The sequence below is a fragment of the Megascapheus bottae genome, chromosome 31 (assembly GCF_031878675.1).
Source record: "Megascapheus bottae isolate mThoBot1 chromosome 31, mThoBot2.hap1, whole genome shotgun sequence".
NCBI lineage: Eukaryota > Metazoa > Chordata > Mammalia > Rodentia > Geomyidae > Megascapheus > Megascapheus bottae.
In genome coordinates this window covers 8,295,706-8,313,478 of record NC_143539.1, presented here as the reverse complement: position 1 = coordinate 8,313,478, position 17,773 = coordinate 8,295,706, and the positions used below count along the sequence as shown (strand labels likewise).

The 17,773-nt window shown below is 53.2% G+C and overlaps 3 protein-coding genes across 4 annotated transcripts; 1 reads left to right on the top strand and 2 right to left on the bottom strand.

The window, feature by feature from the left end:
- Positions 1-1,552: 1,552 nt before the first annotated feature.
- On the bottom strand, positions 1,553-11,802 carry Nfkbid (NFKB inhibitor delta). Its single transcript, XM_090322542.1, has 13 exons — positions 11,712-11,802; positions 9,667-9,756; positions 8,133-8,245; positions 7,911-7,971; positions 7,410-7,624; positions 6,101-6,288; positions 5,907-6,012; positions 5,437-5,583; positions 5,261-5,312; positions 5,022-5,170; positions 4,228-4,344; positions 3,890-4,054; positions 1,553-2,164 (listed from the first exon to the last, which is right to left on the bottom strand). Exons 1-13 carry the CDS (start codon positions 11,800-11,802, stop codon positions 2,087-2,089), a joined length of 1,572 nt encoding a protein of 523 aa, XP_090178668.1. The 3' UTR covers positions 1,553-2,086.
- Hcst (hematopoietic cell signal transducer) lies at positions 11,418-13,200 on the top strand. 2 transcript variants are annotated; one of them, XM_090323035.1, is made up of 4 exons: positions 11,418-11,843; positions 12,180-12,203; positions 12,642-12,782; positions 13,012-13,200. In XM_090323035.1, the coding sequence occupies exons 1-4, from the start codon at positions 11,801-11,803 to the stop codon at positions 13,059-13,061; spliced, it is 258 nt and encodes an 85-aa protein (XP_090179161.1). In that variant the 5' UTR covers positions 11,418-11,800; the 3' UTR covers positions 13,062-13,200. The 2 variants fall into 2 exon arrangements, with proteins under 2 accessions (XP_090179161.1, XP_090179163.1); XM_090323037.1 differs by lacking the exon at positions 12,180-12,203.
- Positions 13,201-13,259: 59 nt separating this feature from the next.
- Tyrobp (transmembrane immune signaling adaptor TYROBP) lies at positions 13,260-14,483 on the bottom strand. The gene is made up of 5 exons (XM_090323034.1): positions 14,306-14,483; positions 13,988-14,014; positions 13,707-13,841; positions 13,538-13,581; positions 13,260-13,449 (listed from the first exon to the last, which is right to left on the bottom strand). Exons 1-5 carry the CDS (start codon positions 14,361-14,363, stop codon positions 13,384-13,386), a joined length of 330 nt encoding a protein of 109 aa, XP_090179160.1. The 5' UTR covers positions 14,364-14,483; the 3' UTR covers positions 13,260-13,383.
- Positions 14,484-17,773: the final 3,290 nt, after the last annotated feature.

Here is a 17,773-nt window from a genome sequence, read left to right as displayed (position 1 = left end):
TAACCCTTCTATTACAATAAAAATATATGAAAAAATTAAAAAGAAAAAAAGTGAGGTACCAGTGGCTTATTTCTGTAATCCTTAGTTACTCAGGAGTAACTCTATGTGAGCCACACTTCCAGTTGTGGCTTTTTCAGGGTTAATTGGAAATAAAAACTATGGACTTAAGCTGCACACAGGTGGCTCATGCCTGTAATCCTAGCTACTCATGAGGCTGTGATCTGGAGATTACAGTTCAAAGCCAGCCTAAACAGGAAAGTCCACAGATTTTGTTTTTGTGGGACTTGAACTCTGGGCCAGGGCACTGTCCCTGAGCTCTTCAGTTCAAGACTACCACTCTACCACTTGAGCCACAGCGTCACTTCCGGGTTTTCTGGTGGTTAATTGGAGATAAGTGTCTCACAAACTTTTGTGGCTGGGCTGGCTTTAAACAGCAATTCTCAGATCTCTCTCGGCCTCCTGAGTAGCTAGGATTACAGGCATGAGCCACCAACGCGCAGCTTAAGGCCATGGTTCTTATGTACAATTAACTATGAAAAAGCCACAAATGGAAGTATGGCTCACATAGTAGAGCACTAGCCTTGAACAAAAAAGCTAAGGGACAGGGAGCTTTCAGGCCCTGAATTCAAGCTCCAATTCCTCACATAAACAAAAGCCCTTTCATCGGATAATTCACCTAGACATTGTAGATTTGCCCTTTTACCACAACATACCAGCAGATAGCAGTATCTCACCATATTCTAACTAAAATCCCAATTTTCCAACAGATGGCTTGGAGGAGGGAGTACTGGATTTCTAATTCTCCCAAAGGGCACAAGAGCTAACAAAAGCTCTTCATAATATACGCATGAAAACATGGGCCATGTATATTAAACACACACCTGGAAGGCGTAGGATGCTTTATAATACAAGTTGGAGATGATTCACAGTTCTCTAAGGTCACCTGGCATTATGGGAGTTGGTTGTATTTTCAATTGCCCTGACCCTGTCACTAATGCCACAGGTGAGAGGAAAGCTACCTTTGTGCTTCCATGACTGTGGAGGAGCTAGACTAACAGGTAAGGAGTTTCTACCAGTGAGACCAGAAACAAATTTCCATTTTTCTCAATAGCGTGTAATATCTTGATAAAGCACTTCCTTAACAAATGGTAATGATATATTGCCACGTTAATTAGAATGCATTTTAAATGTTATTATTACTAACGTATTATTTTTCCATTGCTAATTTATGCTTCTCATTGTTCCTTTTCTTTAACTCTGGGCCTCTTGATCTAGCTCAGCTTTCTCAATGATGATTGCCTCTCTTTGACACTTGAATTGTGCCTCTAGTTCCAGTTTATCGTCCATTCATGGGAGTTAAGAGTCTCTAGCAGTTTCCTGCCCAGACTGGCTTTGAACTGTGGTCCTCAGAGTGGCTAGAATCACAGGCTGGACATCAGGAGGGGGTCTCAGTGTCAGCTATGTGTGCCATCCAGGCCAAATGTGGGGTACCCCTGCCACCTCCCACACCAACACCCTCAAAGAAAAGAGGACAACATGGCTGGCTCATATGGAATTTAATAGGGAGCCTCAGGGTAGGTTAGCAGAGGACTCACTGGGGTTCCTGCTATCTGGGGAAGGGACTCCTCTAGCTCTGTGTGGGAAAGTACAGGGCCCGGTGGGTCCTCCTTTTAAGGGCTTGGCACCTCAGGGGTGTAAGTCTAGGGTCATCAGAAAAAACCCCACTGGATTAGAATCGTGACTCCCTGAATCCCAGGACAGGGACTTATAATCAGGGTGTGTGGACGTGAAGGTTTGAGTTGGGCTAAGAATCCTGAAGGATCCAGGTAAGTGGAAGATGGTTCTGGGTGTTTCACAGAAACAATCAAGGGACCTCGATTTCACAGAAATCATTACCAAAAAATGACCTTTGTGGGGGAAGGGGGTATCACACCACCCCAAATATTGGGGGCTGTTTACCCCGCCAGCAGCCATTTGGGGGTTTTAATGTAAGACCCCAATGGCAAGACACTCCACATAACGTCATCACGAATCTGCAACATTGGCATACGCTGGCTGTCCCACGGGACGGTGGGGACTGGAAAAATCAGTCCAGGTTCTGGATTTGAGTCCTAAGAGGACAAACCTGGGGGGCCATTCGGCTCCTCTTCAACAGCTGCCGGAGCTGTGGACAAACAAGGTGAGGTGAGAAGGGTGGGGGAGACGGAGTTTACGATGCACAGTAAAGAGACTAACTAGTGGAAGCTCAGTCAAAACCTGGGGTTAGGGTGCTGGGAGTTTGCCCCAGTGGTAGAGTGCTTGCCTAGCATGCACAAAGACCCAGGTTCAATTCCTTGATACCACATACATAGAAAAAAAGCCAGAACTGGTGCTGAGGCTCAAGTGGTAGAGCTCTAGCCTTGAGAAAGCCCAAGGACAGTGCTCAAGCTCTGAGTTCAGTCCCCTAGACTGGCACAACAACAAAAAATCAAAACAAAAAAAAAAACCCTTGACATTAGAGCAAGACTCCAATCTCAATCACAAAGAGGGTGTGGGAATGCATACCTGTCACGGGAAGTAATGAGACCCTATCTGAAAATTAAGTAAAGCCATGGATGCCTGGCTCAAGTGGTTTAGCGCCTGTGCTCTACTACCCAGTGCAAGGCCCTGAGTTCAAACCCCAGAATTGCAAGTAAATAAAAACTGTCAGGTGCCAGCGGCTCAAGCTTGTAATCCTAGTGTCTCAGGAAGCTGAGATCTGAGGATTGGAGTTCAAAGCCAGCCCAGGCATGAAAGACTGTAGGACTCTTATCTCCAGTTAACCACTAGAAAACCGGAAGTGGTGCTGTGACTCAAAGTGGTAGAGCACTAGCCTTGAACTGAAGAGCTCAGGGATAGTGTCCAGAGTTCAAGCCTCACGACCAGCAATAAAAAAATAGGCCAAGTGTTGGTGGCTCATACCTCTAATCCTGGCTACTCAGGAAACTGAGATCTGAGGATCACAGTTTGAAAGCCAGATAGGCAGAAAAGTCTTTGAGACTGGTTTTTGTTTGTTTGTTTTTGGTACTGAGGATGGAACCCAGGACATTGCACTGGCTAGGCAAGTGCTTTGCCACTGAGCTATATCCCAGCCCATGAGATTCTTATGTCCACTTAACTATCAAAACAAGATAAGCTGGGCTTGGTGGCTCATGCCTGTAATCCTAGGTACTCTGGAGACCTGATGATCAAGGTTCAAAGCCAGCCCAGGGACTAAAGACTGTGAGACTCTTATCTCCAATTAACCACTAGAAAACTGAAAGTGGGGCTGTGGCTCCAGGGGAAGGGCAATAGCCTTGAGCTGAAAAGCTCAGGGACAACGCCCAGGTCCAGGGGTAGGTGGTAGCCTTAAGCTGAAGAGCTCAGGGATAGCGCCCAAGCCCAGAGTTCAGGCCCCACAACCGACAAAAAAAAAAACAACAAAAAACATGTTGAGGGCTGTTAATAATGTAGCTTAGTGGTAGAGTGTTTATCTAGCATACATGAAGTCCTGGGTTGGATTTCTCTGTACCACATAAACAGAAAAAGCTAGAAGTAGAGCTCTGACTCAAGTGGTAGAGTGCTAGCCTTGAGCAAAAAGAAGCTCAGGGAAAGTGCCCAGGCCCTGAGTTCAAACCCCAGGACTAATACTTAAAAAGAAAGAAATCTGGGATTGAGGATAAAGATATGTTTTACCACTGAGTCTGGAAGCCAGAATGGAGAGAATGCTGGGACTGAGTCAGGAGTGGGGACCAAATCAAAAGTGCCCCCCCCCCACAGGACACACACATTCTCTCTCTCTAGCTGCACCGAGGCCACGCCCCCCAGGACACACACATTCTCTATCTGCAGTGAGGCCACGCCCCCCTCCTCCAGCCATCGCAGTGCTCACCCCTTCAGGGCCCGGGCCAGGCCGCAGCAGGTGGATAGGCTGCTCATTCTCCAGGTTGCGGAGGGTCGGGTCAGCCCCAGCGGCCAGCAGGTGCCGCACAATGGCCTCCTGGGGGGGTCCAGGGGGCAGGGCGGCTGCCATGTGGAGGGCTGTGTTCCCGTGGGCCTGGAATAGCGAGCAAGGGTGATGCTGCCTGGTGCTGCCAGGGTCTCTCTCACTGCCCTGGCCAGGTGGCCCTCTGCCTCTTCCTTTTCCCCCTTCTTCCCTCCCCAGCCCACCCCACCCCCACTGTGCCCAGCGCCACTGCCCCAGGCTCCCCCATCCCAGCCAGGCCGCACCTTCATGTTGACGAAGGCTTGCAGGTCTACCCTTGGCAGTGTCAGCAGCAGTTGAACCAAGGTGGGGTTGGCAGCCTGCACAGCCAGGTGCAGAGCAGTCTTGTTGCTCTTGATCTCCTGCAGGGAAGAGGTGGTGGTTCAGGAAGGTCTTGCACTCAGACTGCCTTCTCTAAGAAGACCAAGCCTGTAGCTCCCGCCTGAAATCCCCAGCTTCTCTGGAGGCTGAGATCGGAAGATCCTAGGTCAAAGTCAGCCAGTACAGGAAAGTCCTTGGGACTCTTATAGCCAATTAACCAGCAAAAAGTGCCAATGGCTCATGCCTGTAATCCCAGCTAGGCAGGAGGCTGAGATCTTGAGGATCACAATTCCAAGCGGGCCTGGGTAGAATAATCCTTGAGACCCTTATCTCCTATGAACCACCAACAAGCTGGAAATGGAGCTGTGGCTCAGGTGATGGAGCACTAAAGCTCAGGGAGAGTGCCCTGAGTTCAAGCCTTAGGACAGGACTAGCAAAAAAAAAAAAGTGGAAGTGGAGGCGTGACTCAACTGGTAGAGCAACAGCCTTGAGAAAAAAACAATCTAAGCCCCCAAAAGGACAGGCATGTGCATACACACACATACATAGCACACACTTCTACAAAACTAGTGCCTGCTGAATCAAAGCTAAGGTCAACAATACTTCTCCTGATGGGTGGATAATTAACAGAGAAGAAAACATGCTCACAGCCACACAGCTGGGAAGACGCAGAGTCAGTGTTTGACCACCCAGGAGGCCCCAGATCCCACAGCCTCACCTGGCTGGCATGGTTGGCACCCATATGAAGCAACATCTGGACACAGGTCAGCCTATCTCGGGCCTGGCCACTCAGCATCCGGGGACAGAGGCTAGGTGGACACATAGCGGCATTGAGAGCTAGGACAGCTGTGTGGAGGGGAGTGAGACCTGCAGAGTGGAGACCGTGAGGGACTTATTAGGGAGCCCCCAAACCACTCAGCCTGCCTGTCACACCTGCCCAGTCCAGGTCCAGCTTACCCTCAAAATCTCTGGCTTCCAGGTCCACCTGCACGCCTGACTTAAACACAGCCTGGGAAGGGGTGGAAGAGGAGAAGAAAATGTCCTGTGCAAGTACATCCCCAAATCCTGGTCCAGGAAGCCACGATCTGGGCAACCAGTCCACCACAGCCACCCCGCCTGCCCACGGGGCCTACCGAAAGGACGCCTGGGAGTCCATAGGTAGCAGCCACATGCAAGACAGAACGGCCCTGGTGGTCAGCAGCATTAGGCCCGGCGCCCAGGTTCAGGAGATCCTCCACAATCAGAGGCTGATTGGCAGCGGCAGCCACAAGGAGAGGAGTCTGCAGGGGACAGAAAATGTCAGCCTTTCCTGGCTCATTAGGAGGCTGAGATCTGAGGATGGAGGCTCGAGGCCAGCCTGGGCACTAAACATCGTGAGACTCTTATCTCCAAGTAACTACTAGAAAAACGGGAAGTGGGGCTGTGGCTCAAGGAGTAGAGTGGTAGCCTTGAGCTGAAGAGCTCAGGGATAGTGCCCAGGCCCTGGGTTCAAGTCCCAGGAATGGCACAACTTAAAAAGTCAGCCTGCAGAACCCTCCCACATCTCTCTGAATCCCAGGAATCTGGACTCAGGTGTTGAGGAGTCCAGGCCCCCCACCCTCACCTTGCCCTTATGTTCTCGGACATCGAGGTGTCTGTACATCTGGAAAATCTCCGCAGCAGCATAAGCCGCCCAGCGCAGGCCCCGAGCGGCAAACAGGTGCAGGAGCCTGAGGAGAGGTGGGGGCAGCTGTGAGATCAGGTCCTGGCTGAGCCCAGAGCCTGTAGATCACCCCATTTCCCCTTCTGCAGACTCACGTGTCTCCCTCCTCATCCTGAGCCAGCAGCTGCTCGGGTCCCAAAGCCAGCAGGTGAGCTCGTGCTGTGTCCAGGGAGGGCCCGGTGGAAGAGGGCAACTGGGGGGGTCCTGGGGGGAGCCCAGACACTCGCCAGGACCCTGCTGGTGGCAGAGAAGATTCTGCATAGAGCCGAGTATCCGAGGGGCCCTGACAGATGCAAGTCAAGGGGAGAGAGATCATCAATGCAGAGCCTCCCTTCCCAGCCCACCATGCACACATGAATATACAAACCCAGGCAAAGGGTCTGGGGTCTGGGAGGCCATCTTGAAGTTGTGGCCTTCAGGTTTGCCCCTCAGGGATAAGATCTTTGTGTGTGTGTGTGTGTGTGTGTGCCAGTACTAGGAATTGAACTCAGGGCCTGGACACTGTTCTTTAGGTTTGTGGCTCAAAGCTGATGCTTTACTACTTGAGCCACACTTCCATTTCCAGCTTTTTAATGACTCATTGGAGATAAGTCTCTTGGACTTTCCTGTCCTGGGCTGATTTAAATCATGATCCTTGAGTAGCTAGGATTACAGGCTTTAGCCACTGGTTCCTAGCTAGGAATGAGATCTTAACCTAGCCTGAAATGCCAGAATACTGCATAAGAATCTTGGGGTGCCAGGCACGGTGGCTCATACCTGTAATCCTAGCTATTCAAGAGGCTGAGATCTGAGGATCACTGCTCAAACCCAGCCCGGGTACTAAAGAATGTGAGACTCTTATCTCCAATGAACCTCTAGAAAACGGGAGGTGGGGCTGTGGCTCAGGGATGGGGTGGTAGCCTTGAGCTGAAGAGCTTGGGGACAATGCCCAGGCATCATGGGACTTTTTGTGTCAGTCATGGGATTTGAACTCAGGGACAAGGTACTGTCTCTGGGCTTTTTTGCTCAAGGCTAGTGCTCTACCATTTTGAGCCACAGCCCCACTTGTGGTTTTCTGGTGGTTCACTGTACACAAAAGTCTCACAGACTTTCCTGGCTTTGAGATCCTCAGATCTCAGCCTCCTGGATAGCTAGGATTACAGGTGTGAGCCACTGGTACCTGGCAAGTCCTGGAGAATTTTTTTCCTCCCAGTCCAAGGGCTTGAACTCTCCCAATCCAGTGCCTGGACACTGTCCCTAAGCTTCTTTTGTTCAAGGTTAGTGCTCTACCACTTGAGCCACAGCACTATTTCTGGCCTTTTCTGTTTATGTGGTACTGAGGAATTAAACCCAGGGCTTCATGTCTGTTAGGCAAACACTGTACCACTAAGCTCCATTCCTAGGCCCATCCCCACTGTGTCTCACCTCCATCCCCAAGGGAACTTGGCCTGACCCTACTGGGTCAGTGGGTGGGTAGAAATCAGACATCAGGAAGCTGTCAGAAGCAGAGTAAGAGCAGGAGCTATCTGTGTAGGCACCATGCATAGCAGTTGGGTCCCAAACTGGAAAGCCCGTAGGAGGAGCGAGGCTGCCAATTCCAGAAGGCACAGTCTCCTGGAAGGCTGAGAAGTGAGTATGGCCTGTGGGGGAGAAGAAAGGTGAAGACAAGCCTGATTACCAGGGTTATTAAGGCTGGCACTCTACCTCTTGAACCACAGCTCCACTTCCAGATTTATGGTGGTTCATTAGAGGTAAGATTCTCATGGCCTTTCCTGCCCAGGTTAGCCTTGAACCATGATCCTCAGATCTCAGCTAAGATTACAGGTGTGAGCCACCAGATCCCTGATTCACACCCCCCTCCCCCGAATTCTGAGTTGAGTGCCTGGGGCTGGGAACTGAAGGAAATAAGTGAATTTCCAGACTTACCAGCCTCAGTCTCATTCACTGTGGGGGTCGGGGGCTGGGCCAGGGGAGGGGAGAAATGTCCCTACAGACATAAGCAAAAACAACCAAGGTTATCCACGCATTCGGAAGATTCCTCCACATCCATTGCTCAGCCACCTGACACCAGAGGCAGCAACCCTGAGGGAGGCTCCGGGCACCAGGTGTCACGAAATCATTTCTTACAGGGTTTCCCCTGGGCCTCACCTGTACCCCACCAGCATCAGGCTGCTGCTGGCGACGCCTCTGTTCTTCCAGAAGCTTCTTTACCGTCTGGGTTGGGCAATGGCTGCGCTGCTGCTCATTCCCATTCCGACTCACTGTGAGGGGGAGGAGGAAGGAAGGAAGTCGTCAGAGGTCCTTCAAGTCACCACCGAGGCAGGCGAGAGGAAATGGGGAGCAAGCGGGGGTGGGAGCCTTTCTTGCTCTCCTGCATGGAAAAAAGTAGCACATCAATACTGCCTGGGAAGCGTTCAAACCCAGGGCCAGGTGTTCAGAGCCGGCCGCCCCTGAGCGACCTAACTTTCCACTGAGGAAGTGGGGCGGGGCGGGGAGGGGGGCTGCGTCTCTCTGCAGCATCTCCAGCCCAGTGCTCTCAGTCCTGATTCCAGGGATGTTGGGGTGCACGGGAAAAGGGGGTGTCTCCTGAAGAAGTCGATCCAAGATCTCAACATCTCTGGGCTCAAGGTCTCTCTGGATCTCGCAGCTGCTCAGCCAGACGTTCAAACCACCCCCCACTCCCTCCCTCCAGGAGCTGATCGGAGATCCAGGGGTGCAGAGCCCCCCTCTCCAGATGTAGGGACCCTGGGCCCCTCCTATGCACGCCCCAGTCTCATTCCCGAGGGCCGGAGGACACCTCAGCCCCCGCCTTCTTGGAACCAGGGCCCAGCATCACCCCGCGGGCTCCCCGCCCTCCTCAGCCCCCAGATGCTCAGTCTTTGGAGCCGGGCAAGAAGGGGTGAAGCGTGAGGGGCGGGGCGAGGGGGGCCTGACGCAGGGACACCAGCGACGCGCTGACGTCACGGCGCTCCCCCACGCAAGGGAATCTTCCACGTCCGGCTTCCGCTCCCGGCCCCGCCCCCCCGCCGCGCGGCGGGCAGGTGTCCCGCGGGGGGCGGCGCGCGCAGGCCGGGCGCGTGGAGTCCCCGCCGGCGGGGGAATTCCCGCGCCTCCCGGGCACGGCTGTCTCGGCAGGGAGGGGGGGCGTGTCCTGGGAAGTCCCCTAGCCTGAGATGAGGTCACTCACGGTCAGCGTGGACCCTCGGGGTCCGGCCTCGGAGGCGGGGCACCCCGGGAATGCACCCCGGGGTCCCACGGCTCGGCGGTCCCCATCCGGATTGGGGCGGGCTCGCTGCCCTCCCACACAAACAGTGGGGGTACCCCGGCTTTCACACCCCACTCGGTGCTCCGGTTCTGTCTCTCAGGAACCCCAGAGCCCAGCCTCCCGCCGGCCATCGGCGGTCAAGAACGGGGCTGGAGCTCGCGCGCGCCTGTCATCCCGGCTCCTGGGGACGCTGAGCGCTCGACGATCGTGGTGCGAAGCCAGCCCGGACACGAGTGCCCGTGAGACGCTGGATCTCCCACGAACCACCATGGAAAATCCCGAGCCACTGCGGGAGGCTGGGTGCCGGGGTTCGCGCCTCGAAGGCAGACGAGCCTGTGCGGAGCTGGGGCTCCGGCGGCAGCGCCCCAGCCCGGAGCTCAAAAGCAGCTCTGAGCGAGTCCACGCCCCATCTCTTACCTCGGGGGTTCCTGGGCAGGGACTGAGGGCCCCCAGGGCCGCGGGCCCCCCGGCGCTGCGCCAGCCTCGTGCCTTCCTCCCCACCCCGGCCTCAGCACAGCCGCCTAGCCGGGTCCGGGATCTGGGGGTTCGGGTTCCGCGCCATGAGTTTTTAAAATGAGGTCGTGGCTCCGCCCATCCGTGGGCCGGGCCCCGCCCATCGACCTGGGAGTCCCCAGCGCCTCGCTTCACAAAGCTCAATGTCAGAGTGGGCAAAGGGCGGGGCTCCCCTGAAAGAGGAAGTTGAGGTGTGTGGGGGGGTCCCAGGCTTTGGTTTGAAGGACCTAAGGTGCCAGCCTTCAGAAAGGTCGGGGGGGGGGGTGGACCTGAAGTCTCTTGCTCAGGGGAGGTGAGGCTGGAGGCCCTGATTAAGGGAGGTACAGCAGTGTACCTGGGGTCCTAGGAGAAAGAAGGGGACCCCAGGGTCTGGCCCCTAGCCTCTAGGGAGGAAAAAGGCCCACTAGTAAGGAAAGGTGCAATAGGAGACTCAGATCTCTCCTGCCACAACGCAAATCTTTTCACATACTGAGTTTCGTTTCTTTTCACCTGTGGAACTTGAACTCAGGGACTGGTGCTGTCCTTGAGCGTTTTTGTGCTCAAGTCGAGTGCGCGACCATTTGAGCCACATTACCACTTCCAGCTTTTTTTTTTTTTTGGAGTAGTTTATTAGAGATAAAGAGTCTCACGAACTATTCTGCCTGGGCTGGCTTCAAACTATGATCCTCATATCTCAGCCCCCTGAATAGCTAGGAGAGAACCACCAGTCCCTGGTGCCGGGCTTCCTTTCTTTTTAATTAATCCCATCTGTTCAGAGGATCTTTTTTGTTTTTGTTTTCTGGTGGGTCCTGAGACTTGAACTCTGGGCCTGGGCATTGTCCCTGAGCTCTTCAGCTCAAGGCTACCGCCCTTCCCCTCGAGCCACAGCTCCACTTTTGGTTTTCTGGAGATAAGAATCTCATGGACTTTAGTGCCTGGGCTGGCTTTAAACCCAGATCTCAGATCTCAGCCTCCTGAATAGTTAGGATTACAGGCGTGAACCACTGCACCCAGCTTTGTTCCTGAGTTTTTGTGTTCAAGGCTAGCACTCTACTTCAGCCACAGTTCCACTTCTAGCTTTTAGGCAGTTCATTGGAGATAACAGTCTCATGGATGTTCCTGCCCAGGCTGGCTTTGAACCATGATCCTCAGATCTCAGCCTCCTGAGTAACTAGGATTATAGGCCACCAGCACCTGGATTCTCTTGGCTTTTTCACTCAAGACTGGCATTCTATCACTTGTGCCACACCTCTTAATTCTTTGCTGGTTAATTGGAGAGGAGTCTCTTGGATCTGTCTTCCCTGACTTTGAATAACGATCCTCAGATCTCAGCCTCTTGAGTAACTTGGATTGAAAGGAACGAGCTACCATGCCCAGCACTATTTATTTATCATTTAAAATAATCCACTGACTGCTTTGCTGTGTGCTATGGGTGACGACCACTGGCAGGAATTCCCATGGTGACCTACCTCAACATTAACTTTCCTGCCCACATTGCTCCTGGGTCAAAACTTCCCTGGGTCTCCTCCTTAACCAGCTGCTTCCTCCTCTTTCTGTGTGTGTGTGTGTGTGTGTGTGTGTGTGTGTGTGTGTGTGTGTGTGTGTGAAAATGGAGTGTCCACTGTCTGTATGCACTTCCTTGGTGATTGCACCCAGTCTTTTGGCTTTAGGTAGGAGCCTTAAGTTGTCAGCTCTCGGATTTGCACCTAACGATCACTGTTCAAAGCCAGCTGAGACAGGAAAGTCTATGAGACTTATTGCCAATGAACCAGCTGTGGCTTAAGTGGTCAGTAAATCATGCCAGTCATGAATGAAAAAGCTAAGAGACAGCACCCAGGCTCTGAATTCAAGCCCCAGAACTGGCACAAAATAAAAGAAAAAAAGACACTCCATCTCTGACCTCCTCCCTCCATTTGTTCCCCAAAGACAATCATAAGACACCACACACACACACACACACACACACACACCCCGGAAGCAGGTGGCCTTGCCACTGGCAGAGCGACATCCGTTTATCTCTGAGGTCTTCTGGGACCACAGTCTCTTCAGGCCACCCACCATGGCATGTCCAGACTACCTCCTGCTCCTGTTTTTGCTCCCAGGTAAAGTCAGCAGGATGAGAGTGGCAGGCCTTGGGACTTGCTTGGGGATGGGGGGAGGGGAAGAGGTGCCCTCTGAAGGCATGGGGTGCTGAGGGTTAGTCCTTCCTCCCTGGGACCCTTCCTCCTTGAGGACCCACTGGGCCTGGGGCCTTGGGATGTGGGAGGAGAGCCCTGGAGCCCTGTCAGTCATGGCTGGGTCATAGCCCCACTTCCTACTTCCTGCCTCAAGCCTGTGTCCTTGGGAGAGCCCCATCCTGCATCACCCAGCCCCCTCTCTGCCGCCAACTGTGGGGACAACCTCCTCCCTCTTTCCTCTTTGCTTGTGTCTTCCCACAGTAGCTGCAGCTCAGACAACCCCAGGTGAGAGACTCTGAGCCCTTTCTTCAGGCCTTTGCCTTTCGTTCTGGTATGATTCCCATCCCTAATGCCAACCTCTAGGACCCAGAGCTCTCTAGAGGTCAGGCTCACCTCCTGACCACCAGTCAAAGCCCCCAGAGGCTCTGCAGCTCTTTCCAGTTGCCATCTTGTCATCTGTGACTCCACACTGTTTGTAACCCCATTTTCCCAGTGCCCAGTGTCCCCCACCCTGCTTTTCACTGGCACCCCCAGAATCTCTCAGCATCCACTTCTCCTTTCATTCCCCAATCTCAGAAGACGGGGGTCTACCTGCCTCCTAGGGGGATGATCCACTCCCCCCCCCCCAGCCCTTCTGACCTCCCACTGGTCAGAGCCTAGCCCCCGCCCCCAGGAGGCAGTGCCCCCCCCTCAGTGGCTCCTGGCCTGGGCCCCACCCTTCAGGCTCCTGTTCCATGTGTGGCTCCCTGTCCCTGCCGCTGCTGGCTGGCCTCTTGGTAGCAGATGCCGTCGTGTCCCTGGTCATGGTAGGGGTGGTGTTTGCCTGCGCTCGCTCACATGGCCGTCGATCTCCCCAGGGTGAAGGTAGGGCTGGGGTGGGGCCCTGAAGAGCAGATGGTGTCCCTAGGGAGGAGGGGGTCCCCATAGAGGGAGACCCCAGGGGAAACCCTGGAGGAGGGACTGGGGAAACCCTAAGGGAGGTGCCGGGGAACCCCCACCCCACCCTAAGGAAGCCCCTGAAACAGGGGGTCCCCACAGCGAAGTGGAGAGTGGGTGGCGGTCAGGCTGTAGGCTTTTCTTCCCTACACACCAGGAGACGGCAAACTCTACATTAACATGCCAGGCCGGAGGATCAAGCACTGACCTCTGACCTTCTCACCCTGGACCGTGGAGCTGGCCTAAGAGCGACCCACATTCGCTCTCTCCATCTCTGTCTCTCTGTCTCTGTCTCTCACATTGGAGCACTGGAATAAGGCAATAAAAAGGTATCTTCTTTTCTGGATTCAAGACTCCCCTCTTAGGCACTCACACATCCCCAATCCCTCAGCCCAGGAGACAATACTATTTTTTGTGATCCATTATTTATTTGGGCATCTGGTGGACCCGTATCTTGGTAGGTGTAGGAAGGCATTCCCGGGTGAGCATGGGGAATGGCTGGCTCCAGGTATCAGGGCGTGGTTCAGGCTCATTTGAAATACTGCCTCTGTGTGTTGAGATCACTGTAGACATCTGGTCTCTGACCTTGGAGCTCCTAACGGGGAAAGGCAGTCAGGGGAAGGGAGGAGTCCACCAGATGGAATCCAGCCCCCCTAAGATGACAAAGAGTTGAGTTTTCTTACCTGATAAGGTGACTCAGTCTCAGCCACGTGCTGTTTCTGGGATGCTGCAGGGATGGGAGGGTTGACAGGAGGTGCAAGATAGATGAAGTCAGGAAATGGGGCAACTGTGCCCCATCATCACCATTGGATATTTTTCTGGGACCCTCCCCCCCCCAGCCAGCTCACTCACCCTGTGTGGACCCTCGTCCCCGGGGGACCAGGCGGCCCAGGGAGTACACAGCCAGGGCAATGAGCAAGGTCAGCACCAGGTCCCCCAACACGATGCCAGCCAGCACGCCTGGGCTCACCGGAGAGCAGCTGCATTCTGGGAAGGGGTACAGGAGTCAGGGGAGGCCAGCAGACACTGGAGGGAGGGATTTGGGGAAGCAGGAAGGAAGCGGAAACAGGGTGGGGGGAGAGGTGGTAGAGGTGGGGATATCTTTGGGAGGTCATTATAGGATCTCTACCTACCGCTCTGAGCCTGGACAGGAATGAGACCTAAGGAGAGAGAAAGAGGTAAACTGAGGCATGGAGCTCTGACTGGAGGTGAGTAGGGATTCAGGGGAAGCTGACACAGAGGCTGTGTGACTCCTATACTGGCTTGTGCGGTGAGGGACACCCCTATGTGTCCTCTCTGCCTACTTCAGCCAGCAGCCAAGTTTGGGGGAGGGGGCTGCTCTCTAGCCCAGCCCTTTCTACTAGTCTTCCACTTGTACTCCATATCCTTACCCAGCCCCTGGCCGAACCCAAAGCCTGTAGGGAGGCTACAGCAGAAGTCCACCAACTTACCATCCATAGTCAGGAGAGAAAGGAGGAAAAGCCACCAGGAGGGTTTAGGGGCTCTCATGATATCAGGGCGCTACTGGACACCCCAGTCCAGGGGCCAGTGGGATGTTAACGTGGCGTCGAAGGAGAAGGAGGAAGTCTGAAATGGGTTGTGGCAAGAGGGGGAGGGGACAGGCTGAGAGGAGGAGGGACAGACAGAAAACACCAGAAAGAGAGAAGCAGACCTGCTGGGTGCCCATATCCTAGCTACTTGGGAAGGTATTTCATGATCGAGATTTGAAGCAGACCTAGGCAGCAAAGTCCATGAGACTGTTCTCGCTAATATTGGAAGCGGTGCTGTAGCTCAAGTGGTAGAATGCCTTGAGCACAAAGAGGCTGAGGGTCAGAGCCCAGGCCCTGAGTTCAAGCCCCAGGACTGCCCCCCCCCCAAAAAAAATCAGACTCACCGGACCTAACTACTCAACAGGAAAAGTCAGAGGTCACTGGGACAGGACTGAAATCTGCTTTGTCTCTTCCTGGCTGGGTAACTTGAGCTAGTCACTCAGCCTCTCTGGGCTTCCCTTTCTCTCTTTCTTTCTTTCTTTCCTTCTTTCCTTTATTTCTTCCTTTCTTGCCAGTCCTGGCTTGAACTCAGGGTCTGAGCACTGTCCTTGGACTTTCCCCAAGGCTGGAGCTCTACCACTTGAGCCACAGAACCACTTCCGGCTTTTTTCTGTGTGGTACCAAGGAATCGAACTTAGGTTTTTGTGCATACTAGGCAAGCACTCTACCACTAGGCCAAACTCCTAGACCCTGGGTTTCCATTTCTTCATCTGTAAGATTGGGATTAAAACAGTTCCTGTCTTGTAGACACTTAACCTTTTTTTTTTTTTGTCAGTCCTGGGCCTTGAACTCAGGGCTTAGGCACTGTCCTTGGGCTCTTGGGTTTTCTCAAGGCTAGAGCTCTACCACTTGAGGCACAGCACTTCTGGCTTTTCCTTTGTATGCAGTACCAAGGAATCAAACCTGGGTCTTTGTGCATGCTAGGCAAGCACTCTACCACTAGGCCAAACTCCTGGTCCTTCAAAGTTCCTAGAATATAGCCTGGCACTTGTCAGCTTTTCCTAAGAATCTGCCGTAATTATCGGGGTGTGTGTGTGTGTGTGTGTGTGTGTGTGTGTGTGTGGATACTAAGGCTTGAACTCAAAATCTTCGGTTCTCACTTGGCTTTTTCTGCTCAAAGCTGGTGCTCTACCACTTGGGCTACAGTTCCACTGTTGGTTTTTTGCTAGTTCATTGGAAATGGGAGTCTCATGAACTTTCCTTCCAAGGTTGGCTCTGAATTGTGATCCTCAGATTGCAGCCTCCCGAGTAGCTAGGATGACAGGCTCCCTACAATAATCATCATTTTGTAATCAAAAGCTTTGTGATGTCCCTGGCTCCTAAGGTGAGCCATCAGCTTGTGGCATGCATGCTGGACCCTGCCCCAAGCATTAAATCATGTTGTACCCAAACCTTCATCTGAGATAGATGTTCTTATTTAACAGGGAGGTAAAGACATTTACCCAAGGTCACACAGCAAGGGAGGCTAGAAATGAAACCCAAGGGGCAGGGAGTTTGGCCTAGTGGTAGAATACTTGCCTAGCATGCACGAAGACCCAGGTTTGATTCCTCAGTACCACATACATAGCAAAAGCTGGAAGTGGTTCTGTGGCTCAAGTGGCAGAGCTCTAGCCTGGAGCAAAAAATGTTCAAGGACAGCCAGGCCTGGTGGCTCCCACCTATAATCCTAGCTGCTCAGGAGGCTGAGATCTAAGAATCAAGATTCAAAGCAAGCTGGGGCACAAAAGGACCTGAGACTTTTATCTCCAATTAACCTCTAGAAAATGGGAAGTGGGGCTTGGCTCAAGAGTGGGGTGGTAGCCTTGAGCTGCAGAGCTCAGGGACAGTGCACAGGGCCAGAGTTCAGGCCCCATAACCCACAAAAAACAAGTCCAAAGACAATGCCCAGGCCCTGAGTTCAAGCCCCAGGACTGGCAAAGGAGAAAAGAAAAGAAAAGGAACCCGAGATCTACTGCCCCCACCCCCAAAAGACATAACCAACAACACCAGGTATTTGACTGTTAGGAGGAAGGAAGGAAGATGGAAGAGAAAATGGAGGAAGAGGAGAAGGAGAGAGAAGATTCACAGAAGAGCCTCTTACAGAGGCCAGAGCCGTGTGGATGACCTCTGGACAGCGGTGGGGCAGGCAGAGGCAGTGGCACCAAATGAGGAAGCAGCTGGGAGGAGACAGGAACTTCTCACCCCCAATGGCTGCCAAGGCCAAGGCTGGAGAAGGAGGAACCTGAGGTTGTGGTACAGGCAAAAGAGTCAGCTGCAGGAGGCCCCTCTACCTCCGCCCCCATCACCGCCCACCCTCCCCACGCCCCAGATCCCCAGACAAAGGGGAAGTTGGATACTGGTCACAGGATGACAGAAGTGGGGTGCTGGCTGGTGGGGGCAGAGGAGGGCTAGGAGTCTGCAGGGAGCCTCAGAGCCTGGCTTGTCCTGTCTGCAAAGCAGAAAGTCCTAATTTGGGGCAATGTGGAAACCCAAGGTCCTGAGTTCAAGCCCCAGTATCCTCACAGAAGCACACACCCATGGGTCTCCATGGCCTCTCCATCTACCCCAAACAGAGGAGCTTCCAGGGCTGGGCAGTGAGGTCAGGACTGGACACGTGTTCACCGTACCATGTAAGAAGTAAGAAGTGGAGGCCGAGAGTTTGGCCTAGTGGTAGAGTGCTTGCCTAGCATGCATGAAGACCTGGGTTTGATTCCTCTGTACCACATACATAGAAAAAGCCAAAAGTGGCGCTGTGGCTCAAGTGGTAGAGCTCTAGCCTTGAGAAAGCCCAAGGACAGTGCTCAGGTCCTGAGTTCAAGCCCAAGGACTGGTGGAAACAACAACAACAACAAAAACCCTGATATTGGGATGACAGAAGAAACACCTGAGCTATTCTCTGCGCCATTGTGTGTGTGTGTGTGTGTGTATCTGCACACGTGAGTGTATATCCATGATCACACACAGCCTTTGGATGAAAAGGATGAAAAAGGAGGATGGCTAAGACCGTGCCCTAGTGGTAGAGCGTTTGCTTAGCATGCATGAAGCTCTGGGTTTGATTTCTCAGCACCACATACACAGAAAAAGCTGGAAGTGGCGCCTTGGCTCAAGTAGTTGAGGGATCAAAGATGGGCTCATGGTAGCTGTACCCAACAGACAGCCAAGCTTGGTATCTCACGCCTGTAAATAATCCTAGCTACTCAGGAGGCTGGAGGATCAAGGTTTGAAGCCAGCCTCAGAAAGAAACTGTGAGAAACTTAACTCCAATTAACTAGCACAACAACTAGAAGTGGAGGCCTGACTCAAGTGGTAGAGCCCCAGCCTCTAGCAAACAAACAGCAAAAACAAAACAAAATGAGATCCTGAGCCTCTGAGTTCAAGCCTCACCCAATG